Source organism: Rhineura floridana, chromosome 2 (assembly GCF_030035675.1).
Source record: "Rhineura floridana isolate rRhiFlo1 chromosome 2, rRhiFlo1.hap2, whole genome shotgun sequence".
NCBI lineage: Eukaryota > Metazoa > Chordata > Lepidosauria > Squamata > Rhineuridae > Rhineura > Rhineura floridana.
Window position 1 is genome coordinate 103,464,155 of NC_084481.1, and position 20,680 is coordinate 103,484,834.

General features: G+C 41.0%; 1 protein-coding gene across 10 annotated transcripts in view; it reads right to left on the bottom strand.

Moving 5' to 3' along the window:
• Positions 1-4,720: 4,720 nt before the first annotated feature.
• Positions 4,721-20,680, bottom strand: part of ANO9 (anoctamin 9) — a 115,676-nt gene continuing 99,716 nt past the window's right edge. For all 10 annotated transcript variants that reach the window (XM_061609900.1, XM_061609909.1, XM_061609902.1 and 7 more), the window contains 6 exons: positions 19,237-19,384; positions 18,088-18,204; positions 15,563-15,656; positions 12,424-12,537; positions 10,527-10,591; positions 4,721-6,640 (listed from right to left, as the gene is read on the bottom strand). In XM_061609900.1, coding sequence (XP_061465884.1) covers positions 6,613-6,640; positions 10,527-10,591; positions 12,424-12,537; positions 15,563-15,656; positions 18,088-18,204; positions 19,237-19,384 — 566 coding nt within the window. In that variant the 3' untranslated portion in view covers positions 4,721-6,612. The remainder of the gene's footprint in view (positions 6,641-10,526; positions 10,592-12,423; positions 12,538-15,562; positions 15,657-18,087; positions 18,205-19,236; positions 19,385-20,680) is intronic.

A 20,680-nucleotide genomic window follows, 5' to 3' on the forward strand; every position in this document is an offset into this window, starting at 1 on the left:
TGATTAAGTTCTGTTAAGTAAAGGAAATGTATTTACCATTAATTTTTATTCAAATTTTCAAAAACAAAACAAAAGAAAAAGAAAAAGAACAAATTAATAACTAATACAATAAAAACTATTGACTTCCGATTTATCATAGATCAGCTATAAGTCTATAATATATAACAAACTTGTCTCTTAATAGATTATAAAATCACCTTCCTCCAGTGGTTATCTTAATTGGTATCAAATCACATTAACATCATATCATTTTATTCTTTCAACAAAAAGACAAAGAGAAGCTTCCAATCCTTGAGATATATATCCATCAATTTTTCTCCAAATAGGCATGTCAATTAATCCATCTCTTCAAGTCTACTAAATCCAGTAATTTCAATAGCTCTTCTTCCATTATCCGTATTGATTCCATCTTCCATCTTCCATCTTTGCGCACCCAATAATCTTGCTGTCGTAGTCATATAATAAGAGTCTGATAGGAATCTCCTTCATCATAAATATTTCCTTGCCATCAATTCCGAACGTATCACTGAGATATTGTTGCAAAGCCGCATCTCTGTTCCTCTTTTTTACAGAATGCACTAGCACATCTCTTGAAATCCTTCCAGTCCAGGAATTTTTTCGAACCGATGATATCTTTATCTCCAATCTCTTCACCAGGGACAGCGCTGAGTTCCAAACAGTAATATTTGTCTCCAGGATCCATCACAGCCATAAAATCCAAATCTTTTTCCAAGTCCATATTTAATAAATCTATTCCAATCTCCAGGGCTTGAACCTTCCCTTTAATTTTTCTTTCATCTCCTTTTATTTGTCCAGTTATATCTTTGGTCCCATCTACCTCCATTCTCGTAGAATCCTCTATTTCTGTCAGCTCCTGTCTCATTCTGCCAAATTCAATTTTCATCTCTTGTCTGCTCTGTCTCATCTCTTGTTTGATTAGCTTAATCTCATTCATTATTTTCTGAAACATATCTAGAGAGGAAATCCCTTCCTGTACATCCAGGGTCTCAGCCACCTTCTTGATTGTCATTCTTAAAACCCAAAGAACAAAACACCTTCAATTTCCAATTATAGCCACTATTCCCAAGCAAAGAACAGTTTATTTCTTTTTCCAGTCACAAAGGAGTTAATCTTCCAAACCTGATGACATCAGTCCTCTAGATAGCACAAACTGCCTTATCTCTTATGTGTCCAAAAGTGCAAAACAAATTTAGTTCACAGCATCCAAATAATTAGTGGCATAAAGAATAAGCAGATTCGTTAAAAAGAAGTAGACCAGAAAAAATAGTCCCAGACATATAAAATTCAAATATCAAATAAATCAAATTTTCTCTCTTCAAATCAGATGCCCCTCATCCGTTTATATCTTTATAATGCCCAATTCCATGCCAGCATTTTGCAATAAAAACAAAGATAGGTTTTTTCGATTTTCTTCCTCCTAGTTCCGAGTGTAGAAGAGAAAGTTATAACTCACCCAGGAATTCTTGTTGCTAATTCCTTGACAAATCTCTTTTGCTATAACGATTTAAGCTAGATAATAATAGACAGAAGAATGCTTGCCTGTTAGAACGTTTTTCTTTGAAGAAAAAAAAACCCGTCTCGCTTAATCAGTTTGAGCTTGTTGTAATCCCTAGCTCCGTCCAACGCTTGCTGGCTAGACCTTCATTCATAGACGATCCAGATGAATTCCAGCCCCCAACAAACACCACGGAACTTCTGTGGATAATCTCTACGTTTCTCCCTTGCCTGGGAGAAAATTTTCCCAGTCAAAAAAAAAACTTCTGACTGGTTTTAAAAACTGAAAAAGCTTCCTCTGAGACGAGAGCTCGTCCTAGAGGCAAGCACAAGCGGAGCAATTCTCCTGGGAACATATATATACCAAACATATATGCCTAAGATTCATCCTTCAGCCTTAATTTCTCCATGCTAATACGGAGGGTGGGTGTGTACCTCCTTCATGTGGCATCTGTGCAGAGGGAGCGAAGGTGTAGATTTATTTATTTATTTAATTTAATTTATATACCGCCCTAAGCCCAAGGGCTCTCTGGGCGGTGTACATAATAATAAAACAATCAGAGAATATATAAATACAATAATACAATGGAATCAAACAAAAATAATCAAAATAGCAGCAAAATACATCAATAAATATTAATAGTACACATTAAAATGCCTGGGAATATAAAAAGGTTTTCACCTGGCGCCGAAAAGATTGCAGCGTCGGCGCCAGGCACACCTCATCAGTGAGACCATTCCACAGTTCGGGGGCCACAACCGAAAAGGCCCTATTTCTAGTCACCACCCTCCGAGCTTCTCGATGGGATGGTACTCGGAGGAGGGCCTTAGACGTTGAGCGCAGTGTACGGGTAGTTTCATATTGGGAGACGCGCTCCACCAGGTATTACGGTCCCATGCCGTGTAAGGCTTTATAGGTCAAAACCAGCACTTTGAATTTAGCCCGGAAACAAATAGGAAGCCAGTGCAGACGGGCCAGAACAGGTGTTATATGAGCGGACCTTCTGGTCCGCGTCAACAATCTGGCCGCTGCATTCTGGACTAACTGTAGTTTCCGAACTGTCTTCAAGGGCAGCCCAACGTAGAGTGCATTGCAGTAGTCCAATCTAGAAGTTACCAGAGCATGAACGACTGAGGCGAGGTCGTCACTGTCCAGATAGGGACGTAGCTGGGCTACCAATCGAAGATGGTAAAAAGCATTCCGTGCCACTGAGGCTACCTGAGCCTCAAGAGACAGGGAAGAGTCGAAAAGAACTCCCAAGCTACGAACCTGTTCTTTCAAGGGGAGTGTAACCCCATCCAGAACAGGGTGAACATCCACCATCTGGGCAGAGAAGGCACTCACTAACAGCGTCTCGGTCTTGTCTGGATTAAGCTTCAGTCTGTTAGCTCCCATCCAATCCATTATCGCGGCCAGGCAACGGTTTAGTACGTTAACAGCCTCACCTGAGGAAGATGAAAAGGAGAAATAAAGTAACTGCCAGACTCAGTGTGTGCTATATAGAAATCACACTTAGTTTCACTCTGAACAGAGCAAGTTTGCCATCGATGACGTGGCACCTTAGCTCCCTCTGAATAGAGCAAATGTGTCATAATGGCAGCTGGACTCCACCAACCTCTGGAGGGCCACAGGTTAGCCACGTCTGCTTTAAATATTCCTGTGTTACAGTGCCAAATTTCAAGTCGCTAGGTAGCTAACATATCCAATAATAATAGCTCACCCTTGGCTTGATCTGAGAGCTGTGAAAGGAATTCAGACCTTTGCAACCCTTTGCAAGAGCAGCAAGTACAAGATAGTCTATGGTCAGTGGACTCTATAGTGGTAGGCGGAGAAAGCATTAGCACTCTGTGTTTGAATAATATTAAGGTAGTCAGCAGCAATAAGCATGACAATTATATTCCCTCAAAAAGCTGGAAGAAGAGGTAAGTCTTAACGAGATGTCAGCACCAGATGAGCCTTACTGCGCAGAGCATTCCATATATGAGGGGCCACAGCCGAAAATGACTTCTCCCTTTTTGCTACCCCCATAATCTGTTCTCAGGGGAGACACCTAGAGAAGGGCTTCGGATGATGGATAGAGAGTTCGGGTATGTAAGTGTGGTTAGAAAGGATAAAAATCATCTAGATTGTTATTAGAAAAACAGCAGTTATTCATTACATTTTGGGATACAATCAAGCTTTAAAAATGGTATAAATTACAGAGAATATAGGAAAATACATTTGTAATATTGTAGAGGGAAAAATCCTGACTTTTGCCTAAGTAAATATTTAAAGTCATCTCTATCCTTTAGTCTTTTGTCATTCTGAAGGCACCTTGCCAAACTGGAATTTCCGAAACAACTGTGACACTGTTAATAGCACTGGAAAAATAAATTGGGGCTGGGGTGAATGAAAGACAAAGTAAAATAGGATTTCACAGGAAACCCATTTATACATGCAAGCTATTGGGAACAAAAATGCTACCATGTAGGGGGGAGGGGAAGTCTCAGGGTGCAGTGTTCCACTTCACAGTAATACTGCCTATGGTCACTGCAGAATTGTGGAATTTTAACCATATTTTTTCCCCAGGAACATCAAACAAAAACACTGGGTGGTAACTGGTTCTGTCAGTGCAAGTATTTCCGCTTGTGCAATGGAATATTTCCCCTCCTCCCCCTGCACATGTCCTGCACCCTCCCCAAATCTGCTCCAGAGGGTTCAGTGAACCCCAGAACAGATTTAGGGGCATGAACAAGCATAATAAGTAAACATGAGATGAGTTATAGCTTGCTCCGCATTTCAAGACAGCATTGGAGACCAACTAAGTACATATTACGTTAGTGGCCTGTCATAGACACCATTTTTGAAACACATTGTTCCACAGATTTCCATGTAGGGTGCACACCTCAGAGTGCCTTGGTTAGCGACATGTTTAATAAAGTCATTCCATATCTCATGGAAATTATTATTTTAAATTCCCTTACGGCCTGTACCACATGGGTTATTTTTTCCACCAGAGCTATACCCTACTCCCTTTAATACCACAACTCCAAAGAAAGGTGCTCAGAATTCTGAAATAAGCTCTCCTCTGTCTAAAGATGGGATTCCTGACAGCGCTGTCTAAATGAAAATAAAGCCAGTCCAGTCTTTATGCTTAAAAGTTGTAGTTTTCTTTTTAAAAAAATTTATTGAATAAAATTTAATTTAATAAAAATTACACTTTAGAGAACTACAGAGTAATTGCGTATTTTCTTTAAAAGTACAACTTTAAACAGTATGACAAAACAAGATCAGAAAATCTGAGGAACTACAAATGAATAAAGTCCCATAATTCAATATGTAAGGATTCCAGTTCAAGTAATCTAGAGCCAAAACACTCTGATCTTCGTATTGCTGTGAGACACAATTTTAAAGGCGCTTCCCTGAGCAAAGTGCTTCCAGAATTATAGCATTACAGAGATTCTCAAAAAGATACGTTTTAGAGATAATCCAAATCCTGTTGAATTTCAAGGAATGTATTTAGGATTGCTGCCAAAGCTCAACTTGCAATGAAATTTAGAATTTGTCAAGGGGAAAAAAAGACATAGCTGTTAGGTATCTATAATGGCAATTTTATCTTTTTGTTATCTTGTCAGTCAAAGGTATGAATTGCAGAAGTGACTTCAGGAGTCAGAACATAATGATGATGATTGAAATCAACAGAGACAGGATCTAGCTCAGGTTAAAACAATATAGAAGTACCTTTTAGCATATGCTATATTTTTACATTGTCAGTGCTATGATTTAGTTCTGAAACAAGCAGCTTAACAATAGCCATAAGATGTGGTAACACTGGCAAACAAAAAACCCTGAATGTCAGGATGTTAAAGTTACATATCAACATTAATTCAGCTGTTCTACGCTGAAGCCTTAACATTTACTGGATCTGTCTTTTTATTGTGCTTTGTTTCTCTGTATTATTAGATACTTGATTGCAAGGGAGGCACAAGGGATATGAAACACAAAACAGTTTATGTAGAGCAGAGATGGGGAACCTTTGGGCCTCCATATGTTGGCTAAACTACAGGTCCTATCAGCCCCCAAAAGTATGGTTAATGGCTATGTATGATGGAAGTTGTAGTTCAACAACATACGGAGGGCCAAAGGTCACCAATCCCGATGTAGAGTGACCAAGTGCAGTGAAGCATCCTTGTGCCTTTAGTGCTTATGTAGAAGAGAAAAATTAGTAAAGAGCAGCTTTTTCACACGTGTAGGTTTATGATGCAACAAGCTCCATCTGCTAAAATTCTCTTTTCTGCACAGGCACTAAAATTAGCAGAGCCCAATATTCTTCTGCTGCATCCCATAGTTCTACGATCAGCTGGCCTCTCTGGGATGAGTGAATTGATGAAAAAACTATATAATCTTTGTAAACATGCACACACATTTCTGGATTGAATAAAGAATTCAAAGAAAAATGCCTATTCTTGTCAAGTTTGTGAATGTGTGTGGATGCATCTATGCCCCCAAATTATATGTGAAAAAGTCAAGTGAGGTAATACACAAATTGCCACCTTTAAGGGGCTTGAGGCTTGATTGAGGGCATCTACATGGTGCCTCAATAGAATAATAGAATCTGGAATGTTTACAACATAGACAAAGACTTTAAAGTGCTTTTCAGATCTGAATTAAGCTTCCCATCTTTATGAGATGGGTAATTAATTGGGCCAAATTTAGGGCCAAATCTGTTATGGGTGGTAGCATGTGTCAATTCCAAGATGCTCTCTCCTTCTTATGGAAGAAGAGCATAGAAATTTTGGCATAACCAAAATGCTTTTCAGCAATGTGTTACCGTATTGACAGTGCAAAGATTCCCACTTACTTCTGCTTTGGCATGTGACATTGTTCCCACTCTGTAGTCTCTTAGGAACACTGAAATATTCAAAACAATCTTACCATGCAAAGAAATCTTTGCACTGTTCCCTTTAAATGAAGAGGTAAAATCCAAAAATAATAAGTAAAAGATCAAATTACACCTGCAGAGTTCAGCTGCATCTTCAAAGCCTGTAGCACCATTCTGCAGGTGCTGGGCTCTAGGATTTCTTCTCTTGATCCCAACACCCTCATCAGACATTTCATTATACTTCTGTGGAGTTATCCATTTCTCTAAAATACAAAGGAACAGCTCTTCTCAATTTCAGTTGCATGAAGCAGCATTTTAATAGTGAGAAAACAACGATGAAGCTAAGGCTGTGTGGATATGATTAATGCCTGAAGGGAAGTCAATGAAAGTCTCTCCTATGCCATTCTGAGCTTTGAAAATAAAAAATACTAGAATATTTAATTTCATAGAACAGAGAATGGAACCATCTAAATTGAGAATTTAAAATAGAATTTGTTGGCCAGTTGGCGTATGGAACTACCTTACAGAACAATACATCAAGTATTTATTTGCCTATTGAACAAAAGTATTCCCACTGGTCACTTCCAGGAGACAAACTGTGATGTAGGCATGACATAGGATAGGCAGGGTACATTTGTATCTTAGGCAGAGGAATCACTGTCAGCTGAAGCACTATTTGAGCATTTTGCTCCATGTGACTAACAAGGTGTGGAGAGGGGGACTGCAGCTGCACCCACTGTTTCATTACCTGTCCACGTCTTGGAATAGGGACATCTCTAAAAGGGAGCCTGCTGTATGCTCCCAAATCGCAGTGGGAACCTATGTGAATACAGTAGGTTCTCTTCTACAGACATTCTTGCCCAACACACACGTCAACAATGGTGGTGGGGATCAGTGGGTATAACCATGTTCTTCCCCACCACATGATTGTTAACTAGGGATGGACCAGACCCATTATGGTCTAGTCTGTCTTAGTTCTAAACAGAGACAGGACTAAATCTGTCCTGTTTCCATGTTGATTGTAAACGGAAGAGCCTTTAAAATCCATGCAGAAATACAAATGTAAAAATAAAATAAATGAAAAAATAAAAGTACTTATACAAGGCAGTCTGACAGCTTCAGCGCTGCTTCTGTCTGTTTTACAAGAGGACTTTTTCCCTTCTAAAAAGCTCCAGAAGTCTTCCAGCTGCTCAATGGTTGAAGTGGCATGCACGGTGGGTCTTCTTACCACCATGTACATTCAATAGAATAAAGCAGGCCCCTGGGAGCAATGGAGCTTGATGACATTCTGGTATTCTCAGACAGAATGGTATGGCAAAATATGTGCCAGCCACATTTTTGCTGGACAAGTCCCTCTGAGAATGATGGAACATCGTCCCATCGCTCCCAAGGGGAATTGCCCTATTTTACTGAAAACATCTGGTGACAAGAAGACTCACTGCACTAGCTGCTTCAGGGTCTGAACTCCTGGAAGACTTCTGAAATATTTTAAATGGGGGAAAAAACCATGAAATGGACAGAGGCAGGCAGCACTAAAGCCCTTGGGCTGGTAATGGGATCCATAGGACCATGGATTCTAAAATGGACTTCTACCCAGATTGGGTATCCAGATAAGCCCCCTCTGGATTCAGAGTTGTGGATTCATTCTCCATCCCTGTTACTAATCATGTGAAGCGAATGCCCAAACAGGGCTTAACTTGGATGTATATATGGACCTAACTCCTCATTAATTTAGGATTATAGTTAAAGGCATAACTAGAAAAACAAATAGAACTTGTCTTGCACTGACATCAACCACAGAGGAGGCAGCAGGGAAGAAAGTCTTCTCTGCTGCCATAGCTCCTGCTGCAGTACTATCCACATGGACTATTCCAGGTGCCTCCTCACAGTTATTTTATCTTTATGCAACTATTGTGGTGAGTATGACAACTAAGTCTGAGCAGAGACAAAGATTCTATTTGCCATCGGGGATGGATCCTTGCATCTGCCGTGTCCCACCCTCCAGCCCCAGGAGCCTTCAAAAGGGAGCTTTTTCCAGAAGAATTCTGAAGAGCCTTTCTGGCCTTTTTGGTTGTGGCATGAAAGATTTTGGGGTGGGGAGAGTTGCCAGGTACTAATGTAATCAGCTTCGGGGCTACTTTTGGATGTTAAGTTATTGAATATTTTTATTTGACCTATTGGTGAGCGTTATCCTCACTTTTGATCTGGGGTGGGGAGCCTTTTTGGCTCCATGGGCCAGAGCATTATCAGGATCTGAATCATGGGGCAAATTTCACAGGTGGGCAGTCCCACCCCCCACCAATCATAATATGTCACATGATTGATGGGTGGGTGGGGCTGCCTATTTGTCAAAATCCCTTGTGCTTCCCTTTAAAGTCCTCAAGACTGGGAACTGAAAGGGGAAGGAGGGAAACTTGCAAAAGCCTCTTCCAAGTCTCTTTGCACTTTTGTTTTCGGTCTCTGAGATCAGGGACTTAAAGAGTGAGGGGCGAGACTTGCAAAAGGCTTTAAGACAGCCCCTGCACTCTTGTTTGAGCAAATGGGAATGCAGGAGCTATCTTAAAGACTTCGCAAAAGACTCTGAAATAGCTCTCACATGTGAGCTGCTTCGATATATGCTTTTACACAGGACTTTAATCCCCACTCATCCGATTAGCAGGGATTCAATCCTGTTGCCTTGTCTACGTGACCTTGTTCCCTACTGGGAACAGGAATTCACATTGCAGGCAAGATGAAGCCTTCTCCTGCTGCCCATCAAGTGATGTCACTAGTGAGGTCAGCTGATGGACAGGTGAGCATGGTTTGAAGAAAATGGCCTTGTGGGCCAAATTGGAATCCCTGGTAGGCCCTGCAGTTCCCCACCTCCGCTTTTAATGTATGATAAATGAACTGTTAATTGTTGGTTTTTTTGAGTGTTATGGTGTAGTGAAATTATACTTTTTATTATGTATCATTATAGTACTATTGTAGTTAGACTATTTTTTATTATGTGAACTGCCATGAGCGCAGATGTACTTATGGAAAATGTGATATATAAATAAACAGACTATGATTATAATTTTCAGGGGCGTTGGATAATTCATTTGGTTCGACTTGGAAAGATTACTACTTTCAGGGCCAGCATCAAGGGTTTGTTTGTTTAGCCACCTGCTGTGATCCATGCAAAGGTCCACACTGCTAAGAGCCCCCTGCTTCTCCATGTTGCTGCTTGCTTATTCTCCCTCGCTTTCTCCCTAACAAATGAATAGCGGCAACATGAAGGAAAAGGAACTTCCATAACTTGCTCACTTGTCCTGCCCTGACAGGCTTCTATGGCAAATGAGCAGACAAGAGTGGTGAAGAGAAGGAATAGTACAGTCAGTAGCAATGGCAGTGAGAAAGGTAACTTGCCCAAGAAACCCCACAAAATCTTGTTAGAGCACTGACTTCTTAAAATGTCTTGTCAGAGACTGAAGTCTCAGAGGCTCTACCTTGTTGTATTATAGAGAGGGGGGCAGGGAGGGTGTTTTGAAAGCAAAAAACAGAAGTTCACCCAAGCTTGGTGTTGTGCCCCAGGATGATGGGGGGGGGGTTCAAGCTCCAGACACTGACATTGAGGATTGGGACGATGAGCTAAGAGAGGGGACAAGCAGCAGGGTGACTCCCCAGAGTGTGCAAGTTCCAGTCACTGACACATTGACTTCCCCCGTGCCTCCCCCCCCCACTGACATACAACTGGAGCTGTCAGAGACTGCCCCTTTGAGGACTGTTCCTTTGGACACACCTCCCTCGCCTGAGCCTGCATCTGTGCCGCCCGCTTCACCTGCTGTTTCCCAGCCAGGCACCTTGCAAGTTCCCACAGTCAAGCAAGCTGGTTGTTCAACATTCTCGGAGGGGGAACCTGAGAACCAACTTTCTTCGCCACGCACACACCAACAGCAAAAACAGGAGATTCAACAGTAGTTAAGGAGGAGCCAGAGGATTTGCGCGAAGGCCAAGCCTTCTTAAGGGGGCACAGGAAGGGGTTCAGTGCTGAGTCAACGCTGTAACGCTGTGGAGTTATGCTTAGTCAGAGTTAGACAGGGAAAAGTTCCTAGAAAGCTTAGTTAGGTTAAGGAGGTGCACTGCTTTTGATGTAACTATCACTTTAATAAAAAGATAAAAACTCACAGCCGCGTCCGAGTCTGGGTCTCTTGGCTTCGGGCAGGACACTTGGCAAGGATTCCATTAATCACCTAAAAATATATACACGTAATTGTGATTTTAATAAAACAGGTTTTTACTGTACTACCAAAACGTTTCAGCTTCTACCTTCATGAGCTGCTAACATACAAATGCTGTTACCAAGGTGGCAGTTATAGACCTTTGAGAATGGAATGCCCAGAGGGGCTTCATTTGCAGAACCTAAGTAATGCTTGTACTGTTCTCCAGGTTAAGACCATGTGGTGCCAATGTGTCCAGACAAAAGTTCTTCCTCATAGTCAGTGCTGCTGGATCTGTTGGCATCTCTATAGCTGTTATAGAAAAGTCCAACAGGCGGTGGCCCTGTGTTTAAAGGTTTTGCAACTGGTTGCTCCACTTTTTTGTCAAGATTGCTGATTTGTGGTTTCTGAAGTGTGTGCATAGGTCAGTTGTAGTTTTTCCTACATATTGGATATGACATCCTGGTTTTCTGCATTCGATGACATAAACTATATTGCAGGACCTGCTGGTGATGTTCTGTTTGACGTAGTATGTTCTGCCTGTCCTAGTGTTTTTGAAAGTAGCTGTCTCCATGAGGTACACACAGGTGATACAGCATTTGGAATGACAAGCATGAGACCCAGGATTGCTGATAGGTGGCTTAAGCACAGCTCTCATTAACAGTCTGCGTAAATTAGGAGGTTGGGGAAATGCTACAACAGGAGGCTTGCTGTGTTGGTGTGTGCGGTTGTTGGTGTTGGTGTGGGGGGCATGTTGTCGAGCTTTTAGCCTCCCGGTTTATTGGTGCAATTGTCATTTTAGCTTTATGGCAGGCATCACAATCAATTAACTGCCCACAATCTTTCAACCGCATGTTTTCACTATGCATCGGGGTTTTCTTAATCGTGTCAAAATTTGCATGCCCCAGCCTTCTGTGCCAATCATGCACACAGCCTTTATGTGTCTGTGCCTCAGCATTTAACACAGCACACCCTGCTTGATTGCTCTTTATTACAAACTGATCATCTTTCAGGCTTCCTTGCATACAAATCTCAAGAAGATGTTCAGAGTTTGCTAGCAATGGGTAGCTCTCCTTGATTGCTTGGGATAGTTAGGAGATGCTGGATGGAAATCTACCACAAATGGAATCCATTGTTCTTTGAAACCTCATTAAGGAGGAGGTTTTTGACAGAATGGAGGCTCGGTGGATGTTGCAATCGATAATATGTAGAGGATATCCTCTCAGAAGTATATAAGTATATGTGCGCACGCACAGGGCTCATCTGTCCTCCATGATCCAAGATAGGATTGTGCTTTGTTATGGGGCAACACTAGTAGCTATATATTTCAGCCTAACTCTGAACAGATACTCAGGTGATTGAACTTCTTCATGTCTAACTAATCACTGCTTTGAAAACTTGTCCAGGTCAAGTCATACGACACCGCACATGTCTTTCCTGAAACAAGGTGACCCAATAGTCAAGAGTAACTGAAGCACAGGGAGGACAACAATTAGTCTCAAGAACATGTATCATAGAATCATAGAAGAGTTAGTAGAGTTGGAAGGGGCCTATAAAGCTATCGAGTCCAACCTTCTGTTCAATGTATAATCTTGGAAGAGACCAAAGTTATCCTACAGCTTTATTGGCCATTGCTTTGCCCCTCAAGAGACTCATGCTAGGATAACACTGTTGGTCAGTGACGCAGGTTGTGAGACTCACAGATAAGGTTTTTAGCAGAGAGAGAGAAACCTGAAGCAGAAGGGTTAAACTGTGAGAACAGAGTTCCAGACAATCAAGGTCAGTGTGATTATTCCTGTTCTAAACGGCTCTTGGATTCATACCACGTCTCACCTACACACGCAGTGCGCTACAAACACACCTACCTGAGACTTTTCCAACAGCCTTTTATGTTTTTCTGTTAGATGCTTGTTCTTAACTCTTCTGGGGACATCTGGCACAAACCAGGCTACAATCAGTTTGATGCAAAGGGCCACATGCTGCAAAGAGCCAATAGGATCAGATTTTGTTCCTCACAGGGAACAGGTTGCAATCGTCATCTACTTTATTTATTTAGGCAATTTATGTACCATTTAATTACAATAGTCTCTAAGCAGTCTACAAGTATTTCAACAATACAGTTGTTGGTTTAGAAAATAGGCAAAGCAACCTGCTCCTCTTAACTACTTTACATTGGTTCTTTTGGACACTTGAGTGTTTCATTACTATATCATGGCCATTAAGCAACATAGGTCCAGACCAAGCTCTTATGACAATTAATCTAAATCCTTCCTTTAACTGTAAAGGGACTGGACAGACAGCATTATAACCCCACCATTGTGCTGGACCCAGAGGAAATCTGAAGTCATGCCCCCATTATAATTCAACATAGACTTTCTATTTATTCCTGGAAAAGACAGTCAAGACCAAGGATGGTTGCCGCTTGCTAAATGGGAGTTTCTGTTCCTGGACTCAGAAAAGGGGTATTTCATCTCGAAAGCAGGTTTGGCATGTCCAATATCTGAATGTCAGTCAGCATAGAAAGCCTATTTGCATACACATAATGAGGTCTATGGACAAAGGGTGGATCATAAAACTTATAATAATGTAACAGTTTCTCAAAAGAAAAAGGGCGGTTTCTCCATGCCATACTGGCCACTACTTTGCCCTATATCTTATAGAATGTGGCCTGGTTGCTAGCAAGGAAATTGCTAATATGCAGCTATTAAAAGGAACAGTGGATTTTTGTTTCTTCTCATATATGACAGATTTTTATTTTATTTATTTATTTTATTTCATTAAACTTATAGACTGCCCCATACCGAAGCTCTCTGGGCGGTGCACAAGAACAAGAACAACATTAAAAATACATAAGCATATACAATATAAAAACACAATTTAAAAATACAAAATATTAAAAATTAAAACACTTCCAATAAATGCAACGTGATTAAAATAATTAAAAATAATTAAAATGCCTGGGCGAAGAGGAAAGTTTTAACCTGGCACCGAAAAGATAGTAACGTTGGCGCCAGTCGTATCTCCTCTGGGAGGGTGTTCCACAATTCAGGGACCACCACTGAAAAAGCCCTTTTTCGTACTACCGCCCTCCGAACTTCCCTATGAGTAGGCACTCGGAGAAGGGTCTTCGATGTTGAGCGTAGTGTACGGGCGGTTTCATATCAGGGGAGGCGTTCCAACAGGTGGTCCTGTGCCGTGTAAGGCTTTGTAGGTTAAAACCAGCACTTTGAACCAGGCCCGGAAACATATAGGCAGCCAATGCAAGCGGGCCAGAATCGGTGTTATATGGTCGGACCGTCTGGTCCCCGTTAACAATCTGGCCGCTGCATTCTGCACAAGCTGCAGTTTCCGAACCGTCTTCAAAGGCAGCCCCACGTAGAGCGCATTGCAGTAATCTAATTTCGAGGTTACCAGCGCATGAACTACTGAAGCGAGGTTCTCTCTGTCCAGATAGGGACGTAGCTGGGCCACCAGCCGAAGTTGGTAAAAAGCACCCCGTGCCACCGAGGCTATCTGAGCCTCCAGCGACAGGAATGGATCTAAAAGAACTCCCAAGCTACGAATCTGATCATTCAGGGGGAGTGCAACCCCATCCAGAACAGGTCGAACATCCACCATCTGGTCAGGAGAACCACCCACCAGCAGCATCTCAGTCTTGTCTGGATTAAGCCTCAGTTTGTTAGCTCTCATCCAGTCCATTGTTGCAGCTAGACATCGATTCAGCACGTCGACAGCCTCACCTGAAAAAGATGAAAAGGAGAAATAGAGTTGCGTGTCATCAGCATACTGATGTCAGCATACTCCAAAACTCCTGATGACCGCACCCAGTGGCTTCATGTAGATATTAAAAAGCATAGGGGACAGAACTGACCCCTGCGGAACCCCCTTTGGAGGTCCCAGGGTGCTGAGCAATGTTCCCCAAGCACTACCCTCTGGAGACGGCCCGCCAAGTAGGAGCGGAACCACTGCCATGCGGTACCGCCCACTCCCAAATCAGTGAGTCGTCCCAGAAGGATACCATGGTCGATGGTATCAAAAGCCACTGAGAGATCAAGGAGAATCAGCAGGGTCACACTCCCCCTGTCTGTCTCCCGACAAAGGTCATCGTACAGGGCGACCAAGGCTGTCTCCGTGCCAAAACTGGGCCTAAAGCCTGACTGAAATGAATCCAGATAATCGGTTTCATCCAAGAGTGTCTAAAGCTGGTTGGCAACCACTCGTTCCAGGACCTTGCCCAGGAATGGGACATTAGCTACCGGCCTATAGTTGTTAAAATTTTCCGGGTCCAGGGACGGTTTCTTCAGGAGTGGTCTTACTGTCGCCTCTTTCAAGAGGCCAGGGACCACTCCCTCCCGCAAAGAAGCGTTAATCACCGCCCTGGCCCAGCCGGCTGTTCCAGTCCTGCTAGCTTTTATTAGCCAAGAAGGGCAAGGATCCAGCCTAGAAGTGGTCGCACGCACCAGTCCAAGCACCTTGTCAACGTCCTCAAGCTGTACCAACTGAAACTCATCCAAAAAATCAGGACAAGACTGTGCGCTGGACACCTCAATCGATTCAACTGCTATAACATTGGAGTCCAAGTCCTGGCGGATGCATGAGATTTTATCCTGGAAGCGCCTAGCAAATTCGTTACAGCGCGCCTGAGATGACTGCACCATGTCCGTAGGGCCAGAATGTAATAGCCCTCGGACAATTTTAAAGAGCTCCGCTGGACGGCAGATAGATGATTTAATAGTGGCAGCAAAATGTTGCTTTTTTGCTGCCCTCACTGCCCCTAAGTACAGCTTAGTGTAGGCACTTACCAGTGCATGATTGCATCCGTCAGTGTGTGTTTCTCTGAAAATGAGGAAGAGTGTGGCTAGGGACACCATAGTCATAATTTGTTGAAAGTGACCCAAGATAATTCCAGTGCAATATAAATGTTGTTCCACACTCACCTAACCTAATGGGACTCTGTCCTCTATAGAACACAGCCCCCATAGTTTTTACAATGAAAATACTTACTTCAAACAAGATAAGGAAGGCAAGGCGTGCTGCAAAAATACGCCAAAATGTAACAGTGTAACTGTAGTCCTCACTGTTCCTGTAATCACGGTACCTGCAGAAAGGACAATAGCAACACATAAATGCTACAGTGCATATTGTCCATTCCATTTGTTGTTAAAAATTGTTTTTATTGTCTTCAGGGGAAAAAAGTCTTGGTTGTTTTTGCTGCAACAGACTAACACAGCTATCCCTTTGGATATTCTTTTAATCTTTGCTTTTAATATTGTTTTACTGTAATTTTTTTTTTTACTTTTGTAAGTGGCTTTGAAGCAGAACATTAAGGGGAAAATAAAACAGTCACTGTACAGATAAGACAAGAAAAATTAGTATAGTTCAATCATAATCTAATGCCAACAGAATATTGTTCTCTCAGATTATAGGGTATCTAATATTACGCTAATATACAAGCCCTTAAGATGTTATTTGGAACATAGAGAGATAAGGCAGGCTGCTCTGTTTATACTGTGATGTCATCAAGCCTGGAATATTAACCCAATTGTTGCTGAAATAAGAAGTGGTTCTTCTTTATTTTTGTTTCGTTTTGTTTTCGTGGTTTTAAAAATGGCAATCAAGAAAGTGGCTGAGAATCTGGAAGTAATTATGTTTCAGAAAATAATGGATGAGATTGAGATAACGAAACAAACCCTGCGACAGGGCAGTAAGGAGCTGAAAATTGAACTGAGCAAAATGACGCAGGAGCTTAAAGAAATAGGGGATCCTGTGAGAGAGGAGAATGAGATCAGAGATGAGAAAAGAAAAAATAAAGGGAAGATACAAGCCCTGGAGATTGGAACAAATGTGGAATTGGAAAAAGATTTGGAGTTTATGGATATTAGAAATAAAATCTACTGTTTGGAATTTAACGTTATCTCTGAAGAAATTAATGAAGATATTAGAGATAAAGTTATCAATGCCTTGGATAATCTTCTGGACTGGAATGACGTGATGGAGCTTGATATAGAGAAAATCTATGGAATTAACTGCAGCCATGTGACAATGGAAAAACTCTCAAGAGATGAGCCAGTGCATTTTGTAAAAAAGAAGAACAGAGATATGACTTTACAACAATATTTCAGCAACTTATTCAGAATCGATGGCAAGAAAATATTTGGGATAGAGGAAATTCCCATCAGACTCTTATTATATGACTATGGCTATGACAGCAAGATTATTATGGAATACTGATAATGGAAGATTGGACACTGAAATTACTGGACTTAACAGGACTATTGAAGATGGAAGATGGAATTAATAGGGATAATGGAATAATGGCTATTGAAATTATTGGACCTAACAGATTTTGATGAGATGGATTAATCGATATGTTTATTTGGACTATGGTTATGACAATAAGATTATTATTATTATTAACGAGATGGATTAATCGACATGTTTATTTGGAGAAAAATTGATAGATATATTTCTTAAAGAATTGAAACCTCTCTTTGACTTTTTGTGGAAAGAATAAAGTAATGTTTATGAGATTTGATGATTAATTAAGATAACTACTGGAGGAAAGTGATTTTATAATATAATTTAAGAGACAGGATTGTTATATATTGTAGACAACTGATTTGATCTGCAACAAATGGGAAGTCAACATTTTATTTTTTTGTTTAATCATTTTTGTTTTGTTTTGTTTTTTGTCTTTGAATGTTTTATGATTTTGTTTTGTATGTTTTATGAAAATTTGAATAAAAATTATTGTAAAAAAAAAAAAAAGATGTTATTTGCATTCCTTTTTCAAGAGAAGTGGAATACTTTTCTTTCTGCTTGCCTCCCTCTTCTCTGCCCAGAAAGTTCTGCTGCTGCTTTTTGTAGATGTATTCAGCTGGAGATCTGTGTGTAGGTAGGGGTCCGACATGGCACTTGAAACTAAGCCCTTCCCAGCCAAACTGATGATGAAGGACAGGAGCAGAAGAACTTAATTTCACGAGTAGATCACTGGTAGGTTGCTTTTCCTAGCTAGCAGATACTGTGTTCCTGCTACGTCTGTTCTAACATTACAATGAATATTGCAGAAAAGCCATGTTCCTTTTTTTAAAATGGAATTCACTTTCCTGCAACCACACCTGGAACTGGAACAGTAAACTGTGACTCCACACATGATTTGGTTCAAACAGCATTCACTTTAAAACATGTTACTTGGGAAAATATTTGTTGCATACACAGCTTTAGTTGATCTATGGCCAATAATATCTTCTATTGAAACCTATATAAAGACTTTCCACTCATTCCCTGATCATTATGCAAATATATTTGTAGTGTTATTAGAAATGGGAAAGAGTATCATCTCCAGACTAGCCCAGTGTTAGGTTGAGTTTCCCCTCACGCACATAAAAAAAGCTCCACCGCTATCACGCTGAACAGATGACTCAAGCTCTATTGAAGGGAAGGAGGCTGACACCAATTATGGACTGGGCTGTGGAAGTTTCACTGCTGAAACTGAGAGCATGGAAGCATCATCATGTATCTGCCAGTACCTGCAGTGTGTTATCTCATTCCCCATGGCATCTTTAAGTTCTGCCAGATCCTTGCGGTTCTCAAAATCCTGGACATTGAACACTGAAAGACTGTAGTTGATATAACCTGCTAAACAGCTAAAGGCAACAAAAAAAATGTAATAATCAGATGGGATGCAATAGTGTCACAGTCAAAGTACACAGCTTACACGACTTTGGCAAGAAAAGGAAATAAAAAAATCAACTGCTGAAAATTTTTGGATGCTGGTCATTTCTGGCTCAACTTATGTTAGAACTTACTTGTTTGTATAAAGTTTTAGAAAATCATTTTTTTTACATTGGTAAATGTAAATATGGTGGATCTTCCTATTCTCAGTGCTGATTTTTAGATATTATGTAATAAATTGAGAGGTTGGTGTTTTGTTTATGTCCCTTAATTATTTCGTGATTCACATTACAAACAATAGGAACATGATTCAGATTTTCAGTTACATGTGAAAATACTTAGTTTTGATTCTGCACTTATTGGAAGAGCTTCATTGTTTTATAAAAAAGAAAAAATGTCTTGTGTACCTATCCCCATTAAACTACAAAGCCGTTTTAGGACATTGGTTCTTAGATGTTCTAATGGAGGAGGTAATCTCATTCTGTGCAGTACATTTTGGTCAAAATGCACTCATGTAATAGGATCTTTACATGATTACAGCCTAGAATTGAACAGAATTTTTCTGTAGGGAGGATTCAGGAAAGTGATTGAAACATTTTGATTTTCTCTTATACACACATAAAATATGTCACACACAACATTTCCTCCTCTTTGCTTATCACATTTTGCCTCATTTTGTCCAGTACTAAATTCCTCCCTGCCATAACTTTTCCACCCTTTTCTTCCTCCATATCAATGAATGATGTGCTTGATGAATGGTCTCTACAAAGGCCTTTAACAGGAGCTGCTTCTGATATAAAGCAATCAATTAATCCTTACAGTAACCCCAAAATAAAGAAATAATTCATGAGACACAGTCATATTCAGTATATCACCCTGCTAGTCTTAGGATATTTTCCTGTTTAGTATTAGTTATATATAACAAGTGTACACACATGGAGAGACTGACTGACTGAATATATGCTATACTTGAAAGATACCAAAAGTTATCAAATGACACTCACTCTATGTCAGTGTAATTCTTCTGCATGCATGGACTAGATGTGTATTTGTACACCTGCATTGGGATGAAGTCTGAGGTGATGGCAATTACCAGACCATTGCCTATGACAGCTAAAATACCAATTGCCTCCAGAACCAACAACCAGATACCTGCAACAGGAAAAAAACCAGAGAGAGACTTTTCCTAGATTTCTCTGGAGCAGATGGCATTTGCCCCAACATTCATTAATGGTTCTCCTTGCCCCTCCCTTCACAATTTAACAATTTATTTAACTGATGAGAGAAAGTATAGGCTTCTAGCCCTTGGTAGGGAGAAGTAAGCCTGAAGAGTGTGTTACCTGTCTGCCTGAGGCCTCGAGAACAAAATGCAAAGAGGATACAACTACACCTATTCCCTCTGCTGTCATGCTCCAACCAGCATCTAAACAAATTCCTGTATTGAGTCTTAGGGCCAGGCTGAGCCAAGGACAGGCACATCCAAATCCACACTTGGAAGGGACTGCTTCCTAATGCAGGGTCCCTGAGTTCAGTGGCCTGAGTCAAAGAGCTATCTGGACAGAGAGAACCTCGCTTCAGTTGTTCATGCTCTGGTAACCTCTAAATTAGATTACTGCAATGCGCTCTACATGGGGCTGCCTTTGAAGACGGTTCGGAAACTGCAGCTCGTGCAAAATGCAGCGGCCAGATTGATAACAGGGACCCGGTGGTCCGAACATATAACACCGATTCTGGCCCGCTTGCATTGGCTGCCTATATGTTTCCAGGCCCGGTTCAAAGTGCTGGTGTTAACCTATAAAGCCTTATACAGTTCGGGACCACAATACCTGATGGAACGCCTCTCCCGATATGAACCTACCCATACACTACGCTCAACATCGAAGACCCTCCTCCAGGTGCCTACTCATAGGGAAGCTCGGAGGGTATCAACAAGAAAAAGGGCCTTTTCAGTGGTGGCCCCCGAATTATGGAACAATCTTCCTGATGAGGTACGCCTGGTGCCAACATTATTATCTTTTCGGCGCCAGGTCAAAACTCTCCGCTTCTCCCAGGCATTTTAGTATGTGTTAAAATTGTTTTTTAACTTTTTTAAGAATTTAAAAATTTTAAAGTTGTTTTAAATTGTCTAAATATGTGGTTTATTGTTGTGAACCGCCCAGAGAGCTTCGGCTATGGGGCGGTATATAAATTTAATAAAATAAAAATAAATAAATAAATAAGAGCTGAGGCCTCCGTTGACTGGGCAAAAGCAGAAGACTCCTAATATTTACACCAGACTTGCCCAATCCAGAGGCTTCATGCTACCAGCCAATTACAGATGTCATGTTTTCATTTCCATTCATAGACCTCTAACTATCTGAGAGATCTCGAAGCAGTTTACAATAGAGTACACATCTACTGTTATAACATCTATTTTCTTTCTAGTCCTGAAGGGAGCTCTGAAGTTTC